The 24,547-nt window shown below is 46.8% G+C and overlaps 1 protein-coding gene across 1 annotated transcript in view; it reads left to right on the top strand.

The window, feature by feature from the left end:
• DHRSX (dehydrogenase/reductase X-linked) overlaps window positions 1-24,547 on the top strand; it is a 194,560-nt gene that overhangs the window by 10,540 nt on the left and 159,473 nt on the right. Inside the window, exon 2 of the mRNA XM_036840273.1 lies at window positions 22,476-22,583. Coding sequence (XP_036696168.1) covers window positions 22,476-22,583 — 108 coding nt within the window. The remainder of the gene's footprint in view (window positions 1-22,475; window positions 22,584-24,547) is intronic.

Raw genomic sequence — 24,547 nt, 5'->3', positions numbered from 1 at the left:
CTGCCATGAATCAGTCTTTTTTCTCCCCTTGCCCGAATTCACAGTGCTTGTGAGCCCCATAACTCATGGGTCTTGAGGTGGGTTTTTTGTGAGTCTGATGCTTCAAAGGTCCGGTTTCCCCAGAATCACTTTTCTTGGGATGAACATAGAGAAGGCGGTCCCCACTCCTTGGGAACCCTGCTTTTGAATATGAAGGACGCTCTCGTGCCCACGGCCGGCTCTAGAGGGCTGATTTAGATTTGATTACTGGAAGGGGCTCTTGCATTCTCTGTTTTAAACAACACCAATGAGGGGTGGGGGACATTGAGTTAAAAATAATACCAGGGATCATTTTATCTTTGGGGGTCCTTGTGGGTTGCTTCCGCCATTGGGGAAACAGGAAGGCTGTTTCTAACACTTAGAACTACTTTTATTTATTTATTTATTTTAAACGAATCGCTTTTCTTTAAGAGGCAAAGCCCCTGGACTTCCCTGGCTGTTCAGTGGTTAAGACTCCGTGCTCTCAATGCAGGCGGCACGGGTTCGATCCCTGGTCGGGGCCCTAAGATCCCACATGCTGCACGGTGTGGCCCAAAAAAAGAAAAAGGCACCACTCTTATTTCTGATTCCCACCTTAAAACAACCCAGGTCCAGATGGATGTTTTGTCAGGAGGTACACGATTTACAAATGCCCCATCTCAGCCCTTGGCAATCTTTTCCCAGGACCCCAACATCGAGCCGCATCCCGGGGGCTTAAGGAGGGCATTTCTCCAGGTTCATGGCTGGGGACTTCTTGTGGCTCTGGCCAAGGCAGTATGTTATCTTGATGTCACCAGCCTTGAATGTGTTTAGGAAATCAGGTGTCAGAAAGCAGCTTCACCTGCGCCGTCACCTTGAAGGAAAGCGATAACATCACTGTCTCCAGGCCCTCGGCTCTGCTCTCCGGCTGGAAAAAGAGCCGCAGAGATGCACATCCCACCTCCCGGGCTGTATTTGGCTGCTTTGCATCTGACCCCTCCTCACATTTCTTAAAATCTTGGCTTTCTGTCACTCATGTAAACTTGTGTCCCTCCAGCCAGCCGCCTCTCTGCGTTTCTCACATTTTTTTCTAAGCCCTGGGGTTGCCGGCCCTCTTCCTGGCTTGTACTTTTTCTTATTTAACACTTTTGAATCGGACGCTTGTTCGAGAAACCCCAGCAGTAAACGGACTCCTAATTTATCTGTCTGTCGTGTGGGAGTAACGCTTTGCACTTGCAGGAGAGCCTCCGACCTCGAGGGAGGGTTTTATTTCTGTTTGTTTAAAGAGACTTTTCCAAGCCACGCAGAAGAAGTAAGGCCACTGTGCTTTGTTCTGGGGTCTTTGGAAATCACATCAAGGGTGTGATGCATTTCTGGATCTTTTGGCATCAAAATGTGTTTATGTGAATAAAGCTGCGAGCCGGGGAAGCCTGCTATGGGAGTAGAGATTCTGCACGTTTGTTCCCTGGGCTGTCTTTGCACTGGGTGTAGGGAGGAGGGGGAGGATGGTTGTAAAAACCCGAGCCTTTTTGGGTGCTGACCTCAGACCATGTGTATCACTAGGGCATCTGGGTTTTTTCCCATTGACTCCTTTCTCTCCCCGTTGCCTTCCTTTCTCTCCTTCCTTTTAAGAAAACGAGGTACCCCAGAAACAGACAGACTGGGAGGTCGGCGTCCGTCGTAGTTTTCTCCTTCTGCATATTATAGGTTGCCTCTGTTCCTGGGGGCATGGGGAGGGGGGATTCAAACGTATAATTTTTCTGCACAAACATTTTGAGTTTAAACGGGCCAGTTTTCAGTCATGATAACCTGACACTTCCAGAGCTTTCTCCGTCGAACGTTAAGTGCAATGTGTCCTTCGGTGTCTTAGATAAAGTATCATCGCTGGCATCCAGAACTTCTCGTAAAAACGCAACCCCTGACCGTTAAGGATGTGTCTTATCTGGGTCGGCCCAGGACTCTGCTTCCTCAAAATGGTGTGTGTTTCACGCTCAGGTCTTGCTGTAAAGTCAGTTTCCTTTCAGAGCCCCGCTCTCATCCCAGCTCGGGGAGGCGGGCGCCGCAGTGTGTGTTTGGAGTGACCCCGGGGTCTCGGCCGCCCTCTGAGCAAGGCCTGACCCCCTGAGAAGGCCTGGGGCCCTTCACAGGCTTCTGAAAGCACCGCGGCCCTCGCACAGTTCGTTCTTCTGGTTTCCGGGTGCAGTCTGGACCAATCCCGGACACATAGCTAGAATTCTTTTCCTTGGGAACCTGCAGCCCCGGGTGTCCCCGTCCTATAAATTGTACTGAATTAAGACCCAGCGTTGGATGTTTTGCAGCTGTTCTGGCCACCGGGGGCTGGGTTTGCAGCTCTGCCTGGAAACACAAGCCCTTCTGTGCCTCTCACGGCTAGCGGACCCACGGCTGGGCCTTCGGGGCCCTCCTACGTGGCGGGGGCCCTTGGCCACCCTCCTCTGAACTTTGCCGGCTGCGTCCTCTGCAGCCCCGTGCGGGGGAATACAGCTGCTGCTGCCTTGGGTGGCTTCAGCCTCGCCTCCAGCCCCACCGGCCTCTCCTCCGGCCCTGCCGTGCGCACAGCCGGCCCCGTCCTCTCATGCTCAAGTCAAGGTCCCGACCGTTCAGGCTCCCCCTTCTTCTCTGCAGACCCGGGGTCCTGGCCTGCAGCTCTGGCCTAGACCCGGCCTGTGGGCCAGCCCTGCAGATGCGGGGCCCTCCCGGGCCCTGGGATTCGGGACCTGCGTGGTCTCCGGGTCCCCCCGGCTGCCTGGGCCCATCCCGGCTTCCCAGGCTATGACTCCGAGGCTGGGGGCTCCGCGTGGCCTCTTTGCTGGGGTTGTTTCTGCTGGTTTTCTGGGAGCACTCTTAGAATATCTGCTCAGTGGTTTGACCTTCGGCCTGAAGCAAGGTTGGGATGCTTTGCCCACCTCTCGTTTTCAGCCCAATTTGTTCACCTTCTCGATTGACCCGAACTCGCTCAATTTTTTGGGTGACGTGAGACCAGATGGGATAGGCTTTTGGCGGGTGGCAGATGGCACAAGGCAGGGGCATGTTCCTCAGGGGGTGTTTTCTTAGGGAGACGAGCATCGCTTCCTCTGTTAGAAGGATGGAACCCGGCGGTCTCCGCAGCTGTCCTTGAAAGAGGACTTTTCCTGAGAGATTTTGTCACATGGGGTCCACAGCGAATGCATTTCCCCTCGCACGGTGGGTGTTCTGGGAGGTGGCACTTGATGAGTCTTCTTGGGGCTTTTGCTTCCAGGAGGATCCTGGCTGGGTCTTCGTGGAAATGAGGCGGTGATTGGAGGGTCGGTGACATTGGGAAGATCACGTCTCGTGCACAGCACCGGGGACGCCAGGATTGCGGTTTATGGGCCAGCGTAGGAGCTGATAATTGTGTGGATGGCCAGTTTGTTACGTACATACTAACCTTTGTGATTCCATGCCTGGATGGAGTTGATTCTATTTTTATATATATATATATATATATTTATATATATATATATATATATGTATGTATGTATATATAATGTAAATATGTATATAAACATAAGTATATATATTTACATATATAAATATATATACTTTTATACCCTATCTATGTGTATCTTCTTTTTTATATTCTGTCAATCATCTGTCATCTATTATCATTCATCTATGTATTTATTACATATCTATCATCTGTCTACATTTTTATCATCTATGTATGTATTTATGTATTATTTATAATCTATGCATCTATAATCTATAATCTATGCCTTTGTCCATTTTCTATTATCTATCGACCTATTTATTATCTGTATCATCTATATCATCTATGTATTTATCTGTGTATCTATGATCAATTTATCATACATCTCTGTATCTATCATCTTTCTATGTATCTGTTATTTATCATCTATATACTTATTATTTATTTATCATCTATGTATCTATGTATTTTCTATTACCTATCAATTTGTCTATCTATCTGTCTCTGTTTATCTATCCATCCATCCATCCATCCTATACCTTTATGGGTAAACTGAAGATGCGTTGAGCAGCTTTGATTCTCCCTGCAGGAAATTTAATGAGTTAATACATTTCTCCTTAAAGGACAGCTGTCATTGGTCAGCGTGTCATGGATTTACACGTTTCCCTGCTCCATAGACACTCTGGCAGGAACCGTGGGATTCCTACCGTCCACCCTCCTCCCGGAACCTCTGAGCACTCAGCATTTCCAGCTTCTCACCCACGAGGGCTGGGGGGAGCATCGCCCTGCACTCAGTGCCTGGTCCCCTGGCTCCTAGGCTGGTGTGGCCCTCGCCCCTTCACACGCACTTGGCCAGAGAGCTACACCACGCCTCTCGGGCCAGGGCAGCTGGCCCCGTAGCGGATGGGCTGAGTGGCCGCAGGCCTGCCTGGGGGGTCGGGGGGGTCTCCCCAAGGAGGAGCCCATTCCTGGGCTGTGGGCAGTGAAACCCACATGGAGGGTCTCCAGGTGGCGGAAGGACATGTGGGAGGTCCAGCCGCTGGGATGCAGTGACCGGGTCACCTCCCTTCCCGCTGGCACCCAGGGTCTCGCGTGCCAGGCCACGGGGGCCAGTCCTGGGTTTGTGATCAGCTTGGTTCGGGGCTGTCCCGCCGTGTACGGCCTCGTGAAGGAGCGTGGCCCGGGACAGCGGAGGTGGCGCCCGCGTAGTGCCCGAGCCAGCGGTGAGCCCACCTGGGTGGGTGTCTGGCAGGAGGGACACCCCCTGGGAGGGGCTGGTGAGGTCGGGGCGAGGGGCTGGCGGTAGCCCGCCCTGGTCTTGTCCTGACCGCCCCGGCGAGGCGTTGGGAGGGGTTGGGGACGGGGAGGTGGATGAAGGGAGGAGAGCAGATGCACAGTCGGGGGGGATGGTGGGTGCTCGATGCACGTGCAGGAAGGCACGTCCGTACTGCTGGCAGCGCAGGGGGAGACCGAGCAGGGGGCCCCCAGCCCTGCCTTTCCTCCTCCGCCTCCGACCTTCTCGTGTGGACACCTCCGGGTGAGGTGGCGGGAGCATGTTACAGACTGAGCCTTTGTATCCCCCCCGAGTTCATATGTGGAAGCCTTGACCCCCAAGCGGATGGTGTTAGGCAGTGGGGCCTTTGGGAGGTGATTAGGGTTAGCTAAGGCCATGAGGGTGGGGTCCCTGTGATGGGATCAGTGTCCTTATAAGAAGAGGAAGAGACCAGAGCTCTCTCTCCACCACGTGAGGACTCGGCAGGTATGCAGCTGTACAAACCAGGAGGAGAGCCTCGCTGGGAACTAATCTGCCCTTGCTGTGGTCTCAGACTAACAAACAGCCTCCACCACTGTGAGAAGTACATGTCTGTTGTTTAAACCACCTTGTGTGTGCTACTTTGTTACAGCAGCCAGTATTAGTCAGGGCTCTCCAGGGAGACGGAACCAACAGGATATACCTAATGTCTATATAGATGGATAGATAGATGATAGATAATAGCTAGAGGATAGATAGATAGATAATAGCTAGCTAGCTACATGATAGATATGTAGATGATAGACATATGATAGGTAGATAGATGATATAGATAAATGTAGATATTGGTTCTGTTTCTCTGCAGAACCCTGTGTAATACATATATCTGTATCTTTATCTCTATATTGGTATGTATATATTGACTGATTGATTGGAATTGACCTACACAGTTTGGGAGATCAAGAAGTGCCACCATCTGCCATCTGGAGCCCCAGGAAAGCTGGTGGTGTGTTCAGTCCGAGTCCAAAGGCCTAAGAACCAGGCACACAGATGTTCAAGGGCAGGAGGAGATGGACATCCCAGCTCAAGGACAGAGAGAGAGAGAATTCTCCCTCTGCCTTTGTGTTCTATTCAAGTGTCAACTGATTAGACGGGGCCCACCCTCCCTGGGGAGAGCCATCTGCTTTCCTCCGTCTACCTGTTCAAATGCTCATGTCGTCCAGAAACACCCTCCCAGACACATGCAGAGATCACGGTGCCCCAGCTCTCTGGGCTCCTGGTGGCCCAGCCAACTTGATGCGTACCATTACTCATCATGCAGCCCGAGCTGGCAGATAGAGCAGCTGAGTGCCACAGGACGTGACCAGGGCTGCAGGCCTCAGCGGGCACAGCTCTTGGGTCCAGCTGACTCTCTCGCCCACGTGCTCAGGGGCGGCTGGGGGCCTCTTCAAACAACCTGTGACCTCACCCAGCCCGCAGAGGGGGTGGGGCTTATAGTCACACCTAAAGGACTCCTGCTTAGAAAGGCCTCTGTCGGGTCCCCGTGGAGGCTGTTTTCTCTCCCCCTTTCCGCATTTATTCCTATCATCCCTGGGGCTTCTCCCCACATGACTCTTTCCTCTGGTGTTGGCCCTTCTAGCATAACCATTTTTATTTTAAAAAAAAATTTTATTTTATTATTTATTTATTTTAAAAATTTTGGCCATGCTCTGCAGCTTGCGGGATCTTAGTTCCCCGACCAGGGATGGAACCCGTGCCCCCTGCAGGGGAAGCGCGGAGCCCTAACCACTGGACCGCCCGGGCAGTCCCATGGACCTCTTGTATTTCTCGGTTTGGAGGGAGTTGCCACAGGGTTTAGTGGTGGCCGCCGCAGGAGGGAAGGTTTAGGTTCCACGCGAGGCGACATCACGAGGCTGAAGAGCCGCGGGGCCCCTCGGCTGCCCCCCAGCTCTTTCTGTCCCCAGCTCTTTCTGTCCCCCTGCTGCTGGTGGAGGCTGACACCTGCACTCGTTTCTCAAGCTGTGGAAACTCGCCAGCACGAGAGGCGGCCGTCAGGTCCTCCTGCCGCAAGGATGAGCCGTCATCCAGGCGAAGGTGCTGTGCTGGCTTGAGCTGGTGCCTTTTCCGCGCTCCTCTGGTCCAGCTGGCTGGGTCCCTGCTTCCAGACGACGCCCATCGGAAGCTCGTTAGGGCTCTCGGTTGCCTGAAAACTCATACTTTGTGCTGGCTAATTTTATGTCAATGTGGCTCGGCTGTGGACCCAGCCTTGTGGCCAAACGCTGGTCTAGAGGTTGCTGGGAAGATATTTTTTAAGATGAGAGGAACGTTGGGACTTCCCTGGTGGTCTAGTGCTTAGGACTCTGTGCTTCCACTTCAGGAGGCATGGGTTCGATCCCTGGTTGGGCAACTAAGATCCCGCAAGCCCCGTGGCATGGCCAAAAAAAAAAAAAAAAAAGATGAGATAAACATTGAAATCATGCGGCAACATGGATGGACCTAGAGATGATCATACTGAGTGAAGTAAGTCAGAGAAAGACAAATATATAATAATAGCACTTATATGTGGAATCTAAAATATGATACAGATGATCTTCTGTACAAAACAGGAACAGACTCACAGACATAGAAAACAGACTTATGGTTACCAAAGGGGAAAGGGGTAACTAAGGAGTTTGGGATTAACAGATGTACACCACTCTATATAAAATAAACAACAAGGATTTACTGTAGAGCACAGGGAACTGTATTCAATATCTTGTAAAAACCTATAATGGAAAAGAATCTGAAAAAAATATATCACTGAATCACTGTGCTGTCCACCGGAAACCAGCACCCCATTGTAAATCAACTACAATTAAAAAAAAATTGACACCAGGAGACTTTGGCATAACCAGATTCTCCTTCACAATGTGGGTGGGCCTTGTCCAATCAGTTGAAGATCTTAGGAGGAAAAAAAAGACTGAGGTTCCTCAAGGAAGAGAGGATTCTGCTTCCAGATGGTCGTGGGACTCAACCTGTAACCTCAGCTCTCCCTGGGTCTCCAGCCTGCTGGTCTACCCTGCAGATTTTGGGGTGCCCCCTCTACACATCTACAGTTGAATGAACAAATTCCTTCCAATAATCTCTCTCTCTCTTTCTGTCTCCCTCTCTCTTTCTCTCTGTGTTTCCTGTTGGTCCATTTCTCTGGAGAGACCCATAACTAAACATACTTTATGTCCATAGATGGCACTACAAGAAAGCCAGTTAAAGTTGGGGGTCCAAGGAATACAGGAGCCAAGCCCCTCCCAGTCATGAGAGGACCTGTCAAAAAAAAATTTCATTTCCTCATACTGAAGGACTTAATTGCCAAGCGTCTTCCTCTCGTGTAAAACACCCAAGCTTTGGTCACCCCACTCACTGTCAATTTTAAACATTTCCTTGTCATTGAATTCTGCTTCTCAGATACCAATATTTTTTTTGTAATTCAGCAAATGTAGTTTTAATAAACCCTTCTTAAAGAAACTGTAAGTCTTAAGTCTCCGTAATTGATAGTTGAACAGAGAAAATATTTAACTCTGTAGTTTAGATTAAAACGATATTGGCGATTATTGTTACAAAATAATATGGTAATATTATAAAGCTGTCAATATGAAAATTACATTAGTAACCAAAGCTGTCAGGAAAAATGAAATAGAATAAGAAATTCATGTAAGTATTCCAATTTCATCATTCTTTAAAGATAAAAATTTAAAATGTCACATTAATTTAATAATACAAGTAATAGATACATAAACAATTATCAAGGTATTGAACTAAACCCTAAGCCAACATGATACTGATGCCTGCTATCTGCTATCATTAGTCTTCCTTTTTTCATTCTTTGAAAACTTTCTTGAATTTTTCATTTATTTAAAAAAAATCAATTTTTTTAATTGAAGTATTGTTGATTTACAATGTGGTGTTAGTTTCAGGTGTACAGCTAAGTAATTCAGTTTTATATTCAGTTATAATATATATATTCTTTTTCAGATTCTTTTCCCATATAGGTAATTACGAAATATTGAGTATAGTTCCCTGTACTATACAGTAAATCCTTGTTGGATAAAGAAGATGTGGTACATATATACAATGGAGTATTACTCAGCCATAAAAAAGAATGAAATAATGCCATTTGCAGCAACATGGATGGACCTAGATATTATCATACTAAGTGAAGTTAGACAAAGACAAATATCATGTGATATCACTTGCATGTGGAATCTAAAATAATGATACAAATGAACTTATTTGCAAAACAGAAATAGAAAAATTTACGGTTGCCAAAGGGGAAGAGGGGGAGGGTAAATTAGACTGGGATTAACATATACACACGACTATATACGAAATAGATGAACATCAGAGGCCATTATTAGTGGACATGCTTTTTTTTTTTTGCTATGAACATTTGATTTATTTCCCTATAATAATACTCTTTAACCATCATCCTACATCACATACAACTTTGTATCCTGTTTTGGTGTTTTCTTTTTTTTTTTCACTCCATCATTTGTCTGTGGTCTATTGAAAACCAAGTATAAGTGACTGCAAAATACTTGCCTCTGTTTTTTTGGTCACTTGCATAAGGCTCTAAACAGTGTTTATCATGTAAAGCGTGATCGCTTTACAGGTGATTCCCTCTTAGTTATGCATACCCCCTTAATATCACATTTCTTTTCTTCCCCAACTTTATTGAGACAAATTGACCTGTAACATTGTGGATGCTTCGTGATGGACGTGCTTAAATAGAATTGTGCAAAGCTCAGGACATGCTCCGAAGGTGCTGGTTGTTTAGTTCTCCCCTGAAGAATCCAGGCACTTTTTCATGCGTCTTCACTGGGAGCCATGGGTGTCCCCAGACTCTGATGTGTTGGGATAATTTCTGGGGAGCTCCTGTTTTCCTACCAGCCCTGGACAACCCTGGAGTCCTGGGTGGTGGCTTCTGAGGCCGCCCCATCACTAATTTGTTTGTTTTTGGCCACACGTTGCAGCATGCGGGGTTCTAGTTCCCCGACCAGGAATGGAACCTGTGCCCCCTGCCTTGGAAGCGCGGAGTCTTACCCACGGGACCGCCGGGGAAGTCTGAACGCGTCACTAATTTTGACCCCCCGGCACTTCTGTCGAGGCTGATGCCTGGGCCTGGCTTCTCGGAGTTACGGAGTTACCTCCTGGGTCAGCTGTGGTTTTTCTCAGACATTCTCATCTTCTCCACGTCCGTTCTTTGGCAACTGACAGCTGGTGCTGTCGATTCTGGGTCTCCCACCTCCAGCCCACACGAGCTCCCTTCTCACGGAGGAATTCCCGGGACCTCCACACACCCACGCCTCCCCGGTTGTCCGTGATTCAGCGCGGTCTTCACCCAGGTTGAGCAGCTTTATTGAGAATTAATCCACTGTTAAATCATACAATTCAGTACAGTTTTCAGTGGACCTGCGTCCTGGTGCTTGGGCTTACGGCTTATGCCACCCACCGCCGAAAGCATGAACTGCTGCTCTCCTGAGGGATCTGGACAGCATGACATGTGCTTGGCCTCCCTGGACCCAGCGTCACTTACTGTGACACAGTATCATTCCTCACGCCATTGCTCGTAGGACTAAGTCACTTTTTTTAAAATAAATTTATTTTATTTATTTATTTTTGGCTGCGTTGGGTCTTCGTTGCTGCGTGTGGGCTTTCTCTAGTTGCAGCGAGTGGGGGCTACTCTTTGTTGTGGTGCGTGGCCTTCTCATTGCGGTGGCTTCTCTTGTTGCGGAGCACGGGCTCTAGGCACGCAGGCTTCAGTAGTTGTGTCACGTGGGCTCAGTAGTTGTGGCACACGGGCTTAGTGGCTCTGCGGCATGTGGGATCTTCCCGGACCAGGGCTCAAACCCGTGTCCTCTGCATTGGCAGGCGGATTCCCAACCACTGCATCACTAGGGAAGTCCCCTAAGTAACTTTTTAATGTAGGGTCTGGAGGTCTTTCTAGATTGTTTCCTTTTCTGCCAATCTCACTTTAGGATTGATACATAGAGGATATGATGTATTCATATACTAAGCTTTCCCATCTCTGCCCCCCCTCGCCTCTCCAGTCTTAATGCTTCTAGATCATTCTATCCCTGGGATGAATTGCTGTCCTGTTCCTCTTCCCTGGTCACCAAACGGAGCACAGTGTCCCGTGAGGCTGGTACGGTGTCCAAAGGGCCTGATGGTGGCTTTGTCTGGAAAGGTTGCTTCCCATCATCTGTCTGTCAGGCAGGTCTCACTAGTGAGACTTTTAAGCTTCTTAATTATCGTGGTTTATTGACACAGCCATTCTTAAGGGCCTACGTGATGCTGCGTGTCAGGAAAACGTATTCCTGGGGCCGGCTGACTTGGAGGTTCAGCTACACGTCATTTTAACATTATTCTGTCAATTTTGAGGTCTCTGAGACACATGCACACACACACGCCTAAGATGGTAGGAGGTCCATGAAAGGGTGGCTTATATATGTCCTTCTTCATTTGTGAGAAGAATACCAGAATTTCCAAGTCCCCGCCCATCCCCCATTAGTCACGATTAAGCAAGGTGTTTCCACCATTTTAAGCTGAGAAATAATTCACCATACAATACACCCAGTAAATGGCACAATTCAGTGGTTTTTAGTATATTTGCAGAGTTGTACAAACACCATTGCTATGTTATTTTAGAACACTTAAAAAATCACCTCCCAAGGGAATCCCTGTACCTGTTACCTGTCACTCCCCACTCCTGTTTCCCCCCAGGTCCTCTGTCTCCATGCATTTGCCTATTTGAGTATTTTATATAAATTGAATCGTGGCATATATGCTCTTTTTGGGTCTGGCTTCTCTCACTGAGCATCCTGTGTGAAAGGTCCATGGACACTTGGGTTGTTCCCACTTTTCTGGTTACTGTGAATCACGGTGCTGTGAGCATTCATCACACGTATTTGAGTGGATACGTGTTTTCATTTCTCCTGGATAGATTGATACCTAGGAGTGGCATAGCTGGGCTATTGTATCTCCAAGTTTAACCGTTTGAAGAATGGCCAGGCTGTTTTCCAAAGTGGTTCCTGCAATTTACATCCCCACCAGCAGTGGAGCAGGGTTCCGATTTCTCTACATCCTTACCAACTTTGTTATTTTCTGTTTCTTTGTTTCTTTCTTCTTCTTTTAAATGGTTTTTCTTTTTTATTGTGCTAAAAGTCACATAATATAAAACACACTGTGTGGCTTTGATTTATGTTTTGCTAACGCTCTCTTCAAAGAGGTATGTTGTTATTTCCCAGCACAGCACAGGAGCAAAGATTTAAGGAGTGAGGAAATGAATTGACCACCCACGTGCTCTTGGAAAGATTCAAGGTGGCTTACACGTGTCTGCGGAAGATAGGAAATAGGGAACAGAGACCAAAGTCCAGAAACCTGGTAGATGAGGGACGAGGTAGTGTTGCTGCTGGCCTGGGCTTAGCAAACCCCTGTACCTGGTGTCCACTCTGTCTCGTGACAGCGGGCAGTCCTGGCTGGGGGTCCAGCTCTCAGTATTTGATAAAAGGACCAGGCACGGGGTCATCCCCAATTCAAAAGGGAGCCAGAAAGCTCTGGTCATTTCAAAACAACTGGACAGGGGCCGAGAAGGCAGAGTTTTTTGTTTTGCTTTTTAGTTTAGTTCTTTTTCTCTTTTAAGAAGGCTATATTACATGGCATTGGTTTAGGCTTTTTCAAAAAAGTTCCTGGGAATTCCCTGGCGGTCCAATGGTTAGGACTTGGCACTCTCACTGCTGAGGGCCTGGGTTCAGTCCCTGGTCGGGGAACTAGGATCCCACAAGACGTGTGGCATGGCCAAAAAAAAACAGTTCCTACTTTGAGATAATTGTAGATTCACGTGCAGTTGTGAGGAATAAAATGCAGCAACACTTTACCTGTTTTTCTCCCAGGGCTACCCACTTGCAACACGGCCGTACCACATCCCAGCCTAGATGTTGACTTGGGTGCGATGCAATGCTTTTATTCAGATTTCCCTGTTCTAACTTGTATTCCCTCGTGTATGTGTGTCTGTGTGATCCTGTTGCACGTGTGGCTTTGAGAATCCACCATCACGGTCAAGACACAGGGCAGTTCTGTGACCCCCAAGGATCCCTGGCGTGGCCCATCTCCTTCCCACACCAACCCCCCACCCCGTCCTTCACCCCTGGCAGCCACTAATCTGTTCTCTATAATTCTGTCATTTCAAGACTGTCATAGAAATGGAGGCATACACAATGGGACCCTTTTGAAATGGCTCTTTTTCTCCCCACTCGGCATAATTCCCCAGAGATCCACCCACCTTGTTGCCAGAACAATATGCCTTTCTTTTGAATAACACCTGTAAAATGACAGTCACACTAAAGATCTTTCTTTTACGAACAAGGCTGCAGTGAATATTTTTGTTCCTGTGTCTCTGCAGACCTGTGGGAGTATGTCTGTGGCATTAAATTCTTAGAAGTAGAATTGCTACATAGGGTACATGCACATCCACTTCAGACCCCCTCCAACTCACCTCCTAAAAGATACAGTCTCGGTGGAAAATTGACTAAATGTGCAAACGGTTCATTTTTCTGGGGCGTTGCCATCCTGGATGGGACCCAGCTGTTCTGATTGATGAAACCTACTAACTTCCTTTCCTTTATTTTCTTTAAGGAGGAGTGAGTCCCAACATCCTGTTATAGATCTGTATTTTATTCAGCATGGGTGAATTCCTTGTTTATTTCCTTTTTCTCTTTTTTGGGAGGGTACAAGTTCTGATGCACCCGTGAGGCCAAACAAGCCTAGGCGTCAGAGTTTGGAGCAGAGAGGTTTATGGCAGGGTCCTGCAAGGAGACCGCGGCTTGTGCCCCCAAACCCCCGAACTCCCGAAGGGTTTCAGCAAAGCATTTTTAACGGCAAGGTGAGGGAGGGGCGTGGTTGGTTATTGCAGACTTCTTGGTGTAGGAATCCTTTGTCCACGTAAGTCAGGTCACAGTGTTCCTTTTAACCTCCGACAAAACCAATGTTATTCTCTGTTGTGCAACTTTTTCTGTCTCTATGAATGGAAAGACGTTACACCCTTAAAGGTCAGAGCCTTGAGAAAGGGCTATCCTGTATATTTCAGGCTACTGGCAACATTCTGAACTCAAAGCAAAAGAATACGAAGGTTAAAAGTAAAAGAAACAGACCTAATGTGGAGTCAGATATGTTCTTCTCCGTTAGCCTTGGAGCTGTCTCTAATGTGCCGTGAGCTCGGTATACAGAGAGCTGTCGTTTTGCCATTTTTCCCAAGCGCTGGCCGTCACCGAGGCATGAGGTCAGCACTCCAAGTTAGACGCTTCAAACAGAACCGCGAGCGGAGAGCATTCTAAACATAGTCTGGAAGGGGCCTCTCTCCCCGCACCCTGCAAACATCGTGCCGTTTGCCAAGATCGCAGTTGCCTTTCTTCTTGCGGAGCGTGGTAATCCAGAAACAAATGCAGGGGCGAGTAGCTTCATGCTGCAGCGTTGGACCCAGAGGCTGCAGAGCTGAGTGTCTTCGGGAGGAAAGGCGCAAGCGAGAGCCTTGTCATGGGGCGGCTTGTAGACACCCATCTGGGACGGGGCAGCTGGCGACACGGGTCCCAGTCACCACACGGGTCCCAGGCTTGGGATCAGCTTACATCCAGAACTGACGGAGCACTTTCTCCGGCATCTGTCGGACAGGAGCTGACAGGTCAGAGTTGCTGTTGAACCCAGGATCAAAGACGTGCACGGCGTGGAGAAGAGAGGGTGACAGTGGAGGTGATTTACAGGGATCCCGTGAATCTGTTTGCAGCTAGATTTCCGGGGGAAGCGTGGAAGGAATGTGCATTCCAGCTGACCCGTGTTGGGGAGATAAGGGGGGCAGAGAGGGCCCGGGTCACCTGCCCTTCCAGGGAGCTCCCTCCATCCAGGCTGGTGTGTCCTCGCGTGGATATACGTGTGTGTGCGCGTGTACGCCCCTGGTTAGGGTTTGAATCACGCCTCCTCCCCCAAAAAACATATCTTGGAGTCCCCCCCCCCCATACTGTAACCTTATTTGGCAATAGGGTCTCTACAGATGAGCAACTTCAGGTGAGGTCACTTGGGTGCGTCCTCACCCAACAGGACTGGGGGCCCAGTAAAAAGGGGAGATGTGGACACAGAGATGCTGAGAAGGAGGGCCCTGTGAACACACAGAGAAGACGGCCATCTACACGCCAGGGAGAGGGGCCTGGGGCAGACGTTCCCTAAGGCTGACAAAATGAGGAAGTGTGCTCTGCAGAGACCACCCAGGATGTGCCTGGACAGTTGTTGGCTGAAACATCCCCCGTCTCAGCAGAAACGCCGTCAGCTTGGGTGGAAGATAAATAACGCACATGCTTGTAGCATAAGCATATCCCGGATGTTGCATGGGCTGTGCTTACACCAAAAACTGCTCATTGCTTGTCGTAAATTGTATCTCTGTCTCTATCTGTTTAACTATATATGTATCTATGTATCTATCACCTACCTACCTGAACTATCCATTTATCTATTCTCAGTCTGTTTATATCCGTTATCTGTCATTTATCTATCATCTATCAATCTATCATCTACGTATGTATGTATTCAACCATCTTTATCTATCTACGTATCGATCTATGTATCTTTCTATCATCTTTCAAGCTATCATCTATATCATCTTTCAAGTTATCCTCTGTCTGTCTATTTATATCTATCTGTCTATCATCTATCTATGTATCTATCTATGGAGAGATTCATTTTAAGGAATTGGCTCATGTAATTATGGGGTCTAGCAGGTCCCTAATCTTCAGAGTGGGCCAGCAGGCTGGAAACCCACGGAAGACTTGCAGTTTGAGTCTAAAGGCCGTCAGGAAGCAGAATTCCCTCCTCCTTGGAGGATCTCAGTCTTTGTTCTATTGAGGCCGTCAACGGATTAGACGAGGCCCACCCACACCAGAGAGGGCAACCTGCTTTCCTCAAAGTCCCTTGATTTAAATGTTCATCTCATCCAATAAAACACTGTCACGGAAACACCCAGAATAACGTCTGACCACATATCTGGACCCCGTGGCCCAGCCAGTTCAACACGTAAAATTATCCCAGGAGCTGTGGTGGTCATGTAACCGGGGAGCACCTGTGATAGGATTCTTCTCTCAGCCGAAGCCAGAGGGAGACGCAGCTCCCATACTGGGCAGGGCACTGGGATTCGACAGCCTGACACTTGGACTGTTTCGGGGTGGGCGTGTCAGCTCCTTGCTTTGGAGGTCAGCTCTCCGGGAAGGGCGGGGACTGGCCCACGTCTGGCCTGGGTGCCCAGCATCAGGGCGGCGGTCTCGGTCTCAGCACACGTTAGAGGAATGATTCCCTTGACCTCACATCCAGTGCCTGTCGCCCGGCCATTCCTCCGCCCACCCTCCCTGGGGAGCTCCTGCCCATTTCCTCCTTGGCCACCTGTCCTCCCACGGCCGGTTGAACCACGTGGACCCCTCCGCCATCCCAGTGCAGGTGACGCAGATGCAAAGACTAGCCTCTGGGGTCTGGGAGGGGCAGCCTCTCTCCTGGGCATCTCTTGCTTCTTCTGGCCAGTGTGCCCTGCGCCCGATTCAGAGTCCTCTGTGAGTGCTGTCCACCTGCGAGGAGGAAACTGTAGACCTTACTCAGGTTGGAGGGGGTATTAATGCCTTCGCTGGGTTTTCCCGTGGCCACTTCTCAGCAATAGACATGGGGGTAGAGGCGAGATTTTCAGAGGTTGCAGGTGCCGACGGAAGCGTGTCTACATCAGATCTTTTCACTCGACGTGTCTTTTTTTTTTTTTAAATAAATGTATTTATTTATTATTTATTTTTGGCTGCGTTGGGTCTTCGTTGCTGTGCGTGGGCTTTCTCTAGTTGTGGCGAGCGGGGGCTACTCTTTGTTGCAGTGTGCGGGCTTCTCATTGCGGTGGCTTCTCTTGTTGCAGAAAACGGGCTCTAGGCACGCGGGCTTCAGTAGTTGTGGCGTGTGGTCTCAGTAGTTGTGGTGCGTGGTCTCAGTAGTTGTGGCTCGCGGGCTCTAGAGCGCAGGCTCAGTAGTTGTGGTGCATGGGCTTAGTTGCTCCACGGCATGTGGGATCTTCCCGGACCAGGGCTTGAACCGTTGTCCCCTGCATTGGCAGGCAGATTCTTAACCACTGTGCCACGAGGGAAGTCCCGACATTTCTTTTTAATGAAGTATTCCATTCCTTTCTGGGTGTGGACCGAGGGGTTTGTTTGGAAGCCTCCTTGACAGGGAAACAGAAACTCTCTCTCTGTTCTTTTCAGTTCTGGTGGGAAGGACCAAGAGAATTAAGGACCTTTGTTCTTTATTTTAAAATTTAATTTAATTATTTTTTATTATTTTTTCAAAGTGTAGTTGATTTACTATATTGTGTTAGTTTCAGGTGTATAGCAAAGTGATTTTATATATATTATATAACATATATAATATTGATACTTGTTATTTATATATATATATTCCTTTTCAGATTCTTTTCCCATATAGGTTATTACAGAATATTGAGTAGAGTTCCCTGTGCTATCCAGTAGGTCCTTGTTGTTTATCTATTTTATATATAGTAGTGTGTATATGTTAATCCCAAACTCCTAATTTATCCCTCCCTTTTCCCTTTGGTAACCATAAGTTTGTTTTCTATGTCTGTGAGTCTGTTTCTGCTTTGTAGATAGGTTCATTTGTGTCATATTTTAGATTCCACATGTAAGTGATATCATATGGTATTTGTCTTTCCTTTTCTGACTTACTTCACTTAGTATGATGATCTCTAGTTGCATATATATATGACTATAATTTTTACATAAATAAAATAGAATATGTAAAATATGTAAATACAAATATAAAATAAATATATTTATAAATATTATAAATATTTATATAATATATAAATATTACAATTTATAAATCATAAGTAATGTAAATATAAATATAAATAATAAATATTATAAATATAAACATGTATAACTAATAAATATTTGCATAGTATAATATGTAAACATAAATATAAAATATTTAATATTCATAAATATTACTTATATTGACAAATATTTATGTTAAAATAAAAGTATCATTTACTTATTTTCATATTGTCTCTTAGCATTAAATAATGCATCCTATTTTGCTATTATTTACTTTTCTTGTTTACTTATTTTACATATTAAATGTTTTTTATGTATTAAATATATTAAACATATTAAAATATATTAAAATAAATATGTAAAATATGTAACATTTAAAATATATAAGCATAATTTTACCTAGGATAAGACTATAGCATAGATACTATTTGTAAATATCTAAATAAAAACAAACATTTCATTTATATTTATATAAGAATATATTTTACACATATATTTTTATTTCTTTTTCTTTTCCTTAGTGGTGTGAAAAAACTTCTGGGCAGCAAGTGTGTTGCAGGTTGCGAAAGTCTGGGGACCTGTGTTGTAATCTACTTTGCCTTAACTGTTCAGTTTCCCCCTTAACCTCGCTTTGAGATGAAAGTTCAGGCTGCTGATGAGGCTTCTGTGGTCGTCCTTTGGTTTTTCTCTTTTTTTTGGCCCTGCCGCGTGGCTCGCGGGATCTCAGCTCCCTGACCAGGGATTGAACCCAGGCCCCTGGCAGTGAGAGCCGCAAGTCCTAACCACTGGACCACCAGGGACTTCCCCGTCCTCTGCCTCTTCTGTGTAACCCTGGGAGCTGTAAGATGCCCCTCCAGCCCAAGACCCCAGCGTGCACCTGTGCTCACGGTACACAGTCGCCGCAGCACAGCGCTTCACACGCATTCAGAACATCTTGGTCTGCATTTTCAGGAGGGACAGATGGATGCCAGGGGGACAAGAAAAGTTGAGTTGGGTCCTCCCTAAGGCTCCCCGCCCTGCAGCACGGTGCTGGAACCCTTCTCTGTAAACTCCAGGAGCCTAGGAAAATAGCACTTTTATTAATCCGGCTCACCTGCCCAGGAACTAAACCCACACGCGGTTGGAATCCCTTTAGTAGAATCAAGCCTGGGCGTCTGGGAACTTTGTGGGGCGCCTGAAGGACTCATGTGGGGTTCCTGTGAATGAAGGACATGCTGTCTCTGATGGATACGGTGATGGGAAATATTCTCGGGGCGGGGGCGGGAGGAGGGGTGGTCCTCCCCGCCTCCCGGGAGATATCGGTGCCCCTGCATCCCTCTTGGGGCTTTTCTTTGTAGGGTTGTTCCTTCATGTTCCGGGCAGCAACGCCTTACTGCAGTGGTGGGTAACAGGTTGTCCCCACTTATTAGAAGGATTTTCTAACAAGTGGATCAAACCTGGCTCCTGGCCAGCAGGTGGCATTATCACCTGAGCTTGGACCGCTCGGGGCTGCTCAGTGTTCCCCGTGTGATGGTGGAGACCCACGATGGGCTGGGATACCCCATGGTAGGGATGAAGGTTGCCCCACTGTATGCACGTATGGCAGGTGGTTTATCCATCCTTCTCTACGGAGAGACAGGTGCTGCCCTGAGGAACCTTGGCTTTACATTGGCAACCGACCTTGTCTCTTCACGGCAGATTCCTAGAAGTGATTTTTCGAGATCAAACGATAGAAGCACATGTAATTGCACTAGATATTACCCAGTTTCCCCCGATGGGCATTGTGCTGTTTTGCACTCCTACCCATGCTGTAGGTGAGAGAAATGAGGATGTAGAAGTCTTTGAACTTCCGCCAACCTGATGGGTGACATGGTATCTCGCAGTTTTCGTTAACTATTAACATTTCTCTTATTAGGTGTAAACTTGGGCATGTGTTTTTAAGGGCCATTTCAGTATGTTTTTATATCAACAGGTGCTTTTGCCCTTCTTCTCTGTAGAGTTTTTTTTTTTTTTTTTCTTGATTTTTAAGAACTCTTTACATACTCGGAAAATAGCCCTTTGAATGTGACTTTGCTTATGGTGTTGTTTTCATTTTAATTTTTTGGTAGGATTTTTTTTCTTCTTCTTTTTTTTGGCCACGCCTCGTGGCTTGTGGGATATTAGTTCCCGAACAGGGATGGAACCCGCACCCCCTGCATTGGGAGCATGGACTCTTAACCACTGGACCACCAGGCAAGTCCCTATGGTGTTGTTGTTTTTTTTTAACTGTGTACACTTTTTTTAGGAGTGAAATTGGTCTATTTATTCTTCTCAATATTGAGTTAGAATTAGGAAGGCATTTCCTGCTCTGAGGTTGAGAATAAATTTGTCCCTGCCTTCTTCGAACATTTTCATTGTTTAGCTTTTTTCCTCTTGGAGTTCATTTTGATGTGTCCTGGGAGGTATGGATCTCATTTCATCTGTTTTCAAAGGTCTTTCTAGATGTCCCCAAACCATTTATTAAAAAGTTTATCTTTTCTAGACAACAAACTGGTGGTTACCAGTGGGGAGAGGGAAGGGGGGAAGGGAGAGATAGGGGTAGGGGATTAAGAGGTACAAACTGCTGTGTATGAAATAAATAAGCTACTGGGACTTCCCTGGTGGTCCAGTGGATAAGACTCCACACTTCCACTGCAGGGGGCATGGGTTCCATCCCTGGTCGGGGAACTAAGATCCCGCATGCCAAGCGGCACGGTCAAAAAAAAAAAAAGAAGAAGAGCTACAAGGATATATTGTACAGCACAGGGAATACAGCCAATATTTAATAATAACTATAAATGGGGTATAACCTTAAGATATTGTGAATCACTATGTTGTACCCCTGAAACTTACAAAATATTGTATAGCAACTCTACTTCAATAAAAAACGTGTAAAGAAATGAAATAAAGGAGACAGGGAAAATACAAAATTCATCTTTGCCACCTTGATCCTATAGTTAAAGCTCCTAGGACTAGCCAGTTCCTACAGATAGCAAATAACTGACCTGTAAACATGCTTCTCAAATACAAACCTACCCATCCAGATCCACGCCCCACCCCCTTCTCTAAGGGGCTCCCATACTCTGGGCCACCATCCACCTGCCCTCATGCCCCCCAGGGCAGGTACCAGACAACAGGGACAGTCAGTCCCTGCAGCCAGGACCTGATGAAATTATTCACACCAGCCCATCCTAACCGTGCCTCACCTGTCCTTCCTGCAAAAATCACAGTAAAGGCTCTTGTCTGGTTTCCCCCTTTCCCTTTGCCTCCTGACTGACCCTGGTGCTTCCCCGTGTAACCCTGCGTGGTGTGCTGTGCCCCCTCCTCTTGGGAACTATGAGTGATCAACCGTCTTTTCAATATTGGTCGTCTCCTGACCCGTTGGCCTCACCCTATACTTGAATAATAATAAAACCTACACTTTATCCTTTCTTCCTTCCATCCCTCCCTCCGCCCCTTTCTCCCTCCCTTCCTTCCTTCCTCCCTCTCTCTTTCTTTCTTCTTTTTTATTTTTACATCACAATATACCCTTTTTATTTTGGTCACACAATGCACAGTACAATTTTAAAATGGAGTCAAAAAGAGAAGTCTAACGTTTAGTAAAGCATTATTTCATCTTGTATAACAACATGTTATTGACACTTTGGGTAGTTTAAGATTTTATTAGAAACAGTAAAGTTTATTTATTTTATTGACGTGTAGTTGATTTACAGCGTGTTTATTTCCGCTGTCCAACAAAGTGATTCCGTTATACATACATATACATTCTTTTCCATATTCTTTTCCATGATGGTTTATCCCAGGATATTGAATATAGTTCCCTGTGCTCTACAGTAGGACTTGTTGTTTATGCATTCTGTATATAATAGTTTGCATCTACTAACCCCAAACTCCCAGTCCTTCCCTCCCCCAATCCCCACCCCATTGGCAACCACAAGTCTGTTCTCTCTGTGTGTGAGTCAGAAACAGTCAATTTTACACCATCATGTAAACGTATATTCTCATATGTTTGGATACGTGTAGGTTCATGCAAAGTAAAGGTACATGGGTAAAGGAGTCATCATGTTCTCTGTTTTTCTAAATTTATTATTTATTTATTTATTGGCTGCATTGGTCTTCGCTGCTGCGCGCGGGCTTTCTCTAGTTGTGGCGAGCGGGGGCTACTCTTCATTGCGTTGCGGTGGCTTGTTGCGGAGCACGGGCTCTAGGCACGTGGGCTTCAGTAGTTGTGGCTCGCAGGCTCTAGAGCGCAGGCTCAGTAGTTGTGGCACACAGGCTTAGTTGCTCTGCGGCATGTGGGATCTTCCCGGGCCAGGGCTCGAACCCACGCCCCCTGCATTGGCAGGCGGATTCTTAACCACTGCGCCACCAGGGAAGCCCATGTTCTCTGTTTTTATAAGATATTCTGTATTCTCATGTGGTCTCCAGACTTTGTAGAAAACAATGGGCCGTCCCTCCATAACAAGCAATTTCCTAACTACATTTGAGAAAACGCATACAAGTGTAAAACCTACACTTTACAACACAACCAACATGGTCCGAGAGGAGTAACCCAGGACTCTCACCCACAGCCGTCGACGATAGACGTTATCTGGAGCTCTCTGCAGAGCATTTTGGCAACGTTAATTCCTGCAAAGGTATCGTCGGGGACCGAGCAGGGATTTATCAGGTGGCTTTAGCAAGCTGTCCTTATCCAGGGCAACTGCACTGTATTACACTCATGCGTCCCGAGCCTGTAGGAATTCAGAAGAGCAAAACCGCAAATATCGAACCACAGCTCCCGTTGGCATCATGCCCTCTTTTGCGACTTCATTCTCATCAGCGTGTGCTCTGCTTCTAAACCTTTACCTCGGTTTCTTTTTCTTTTCCTCTGCAGTTTTCCCCCTACAACTCGAGCGTGTCGCTATAGTGACCGGCGGGACCGATGGAATTGGATATTCGACAGCGAAGCATCTGGCCAAACTGGGCATGCACGTTATCATAGGTGATGATTCACTTCTACAACTCCTTGTATCTTAGAGCGAGCGGGAGATACGCAGCTGCTTGCTTCTATGCGTATGGAAATATTGATGTGCTTCCAGATCCAACAAGGGCAGAAGGCGTAAGGGTGAATACTCAAAAACCGAAAGAGACAGGAAATTGTGTTGCGCTTTTTTTTGGACAGGAGTCGAGGTTGTGCTGTGATATGGATCATATATTTTTTTCCCTGTGTGATTCACTGCAGTAAACAACAATAAATGTGAATTAGTTTGCCAGACCTCTCCTAACAAATCATATGACAAACTGGGTGGATTAAACAACAAACATTTTTCCCGTCCCATTCCTGGAGGCTGGAATCTGAGATCCAGATGTCGGCAGGGCTGGTTCCTCCTGAGGCCTCTCTCCTGGGCGTGTAGACGGCTGTCTTCTCCCGGTGTCCTCCCAGGGTCGTCCCTCTGTGTGTGTCTGTGTCCTCATCTCCTCTTCTTACAAGGACCCCAGTCCTATGGGATCAGGGCCCACCCTAGTGGGTGGACCTCATTTTACCTTCATCCCCTCTTTAAAGACCCCATCTCAAATACAGCCACACTCTGAGGTCCTGGGGGTCAGGGCTTCAACATATGACGTTGCAATGTCACGATTCAGCTCCCAACAGAATCTGAACAGCTTCTGCATTTCAGATTCTGAACTGAAACTCTGTGTGTTTCCCTTCTTCTTTCTGAAACTTTCTAATGGCTTATTTCGGTCCCTAAATCCTCTTTGAAAATGAAGGGACTTTCTTCTGCTAGGGAAGTGAAGATGGTTCAAGTGAGCTCATTTTACATTTGTGAGCATTCCCATTCAGTTGGAGGTAGAAGTTTAAATCAGCTGGAAAAAATGATATGGGGAGATGAGCTTTGAAAAAAGGCTGTAATATTTATCATGCTTCTCCCGACATCATCTGGATTCAGTTAATCCCTTTTATGGTGTCCGTTTTTATGAAAATCATACTGCAGGTCTGGTTTTAGGTGTTAGGGATTGCTTTCACTTCAGACTTTCTAAAATATTAACCACGGCCCTTCATTCATTCATTATCGATTCATTTCTTCCTTCCTCTCGTTTTTCCTCCATCGTGTGTTGAAGGATGATTACAGCTCAGACACAGCACTTGGGGCTGTGGATTTAAACACACGTGCATCTTGCTTCTTTGTGGGTCTGTCCATAAGCTCCATCCGCAGCCAGATTCCCCCTTTTCTGGTCCCTGAACACCTTCACATCTAGTGACGCCTCAGTGTACAAACTGAAATCCATCATAGTATCAACCAATTGTATTGAAATGCAGATATAAAAGTATATAAGGAAAAAAATTGCCACATAATTATACACATCACATCTTTATACAACAAATAACGTGATCTTCTATGAGTTTAGTAACCCATCTGATTTGGAGCTATGAGGATCTTTTTTTTTTTTTTTTTGGTTGTGTCGGGTCTTAGTTGCGGCAGGCAGTCTCCTTTGTTGCAGCAGGTGGGCTCCTTAATTGCGGCATGTATGTGGGATCGAGTTCCCTGATCGGGGATCGAACCCGGACCCCCTGCATTGGGAGCGTGGAGTCTTAACCACTGCGCCACCAGGGAAGTCCTGCTATGAGGATCTTAAACCTTATTTCAAGACATCTTCAAGAACTGAACGCTGATAGGAGAATGTGGTTTCTGTTGGTGGCCAAGCCATAGATCCTGTCCATTCTATCCTCTTTGTCTTGTCCACATTCCCTTGGAGGCCGGTCACGATGATGATGTCCATTCTTCCCCATCAAAACTCACAGATGCCCTGAGCCCCACGTGGGGCATCCCCAGGGGTCCAGGGCACACACAACTCTTCCCTCACGCCCTTACATTCGAACATTTTTTTGCTTTTGCAAAACCTGACTGCACCATGAAAATTTCTTCCATTTCATGGCCTGTCCCATGTTCCACTCTCTTTTCAAAG

The sequence above is a fragment of the Balaenoptera musculus genome, chromosome X, assembly GCF_009873245.2.
Source record: "Balaenoptera musculus isolate JJ_BM4_2016_0621 chromosome X, mBalMus1.pri.v3, whole genome shotgun sequence".
Lineage (NCBI taxonomy): Eukaryota > Metazoa > Chordata > Mammalia > Artiodactyla > Balaenopteridae > Balaenoptera > Balaenoptera musculus.
Note: the sequence above shows the minus strand (reverse complement) of the source record. Positions and strands in the feature narration are given on the sequence as shown.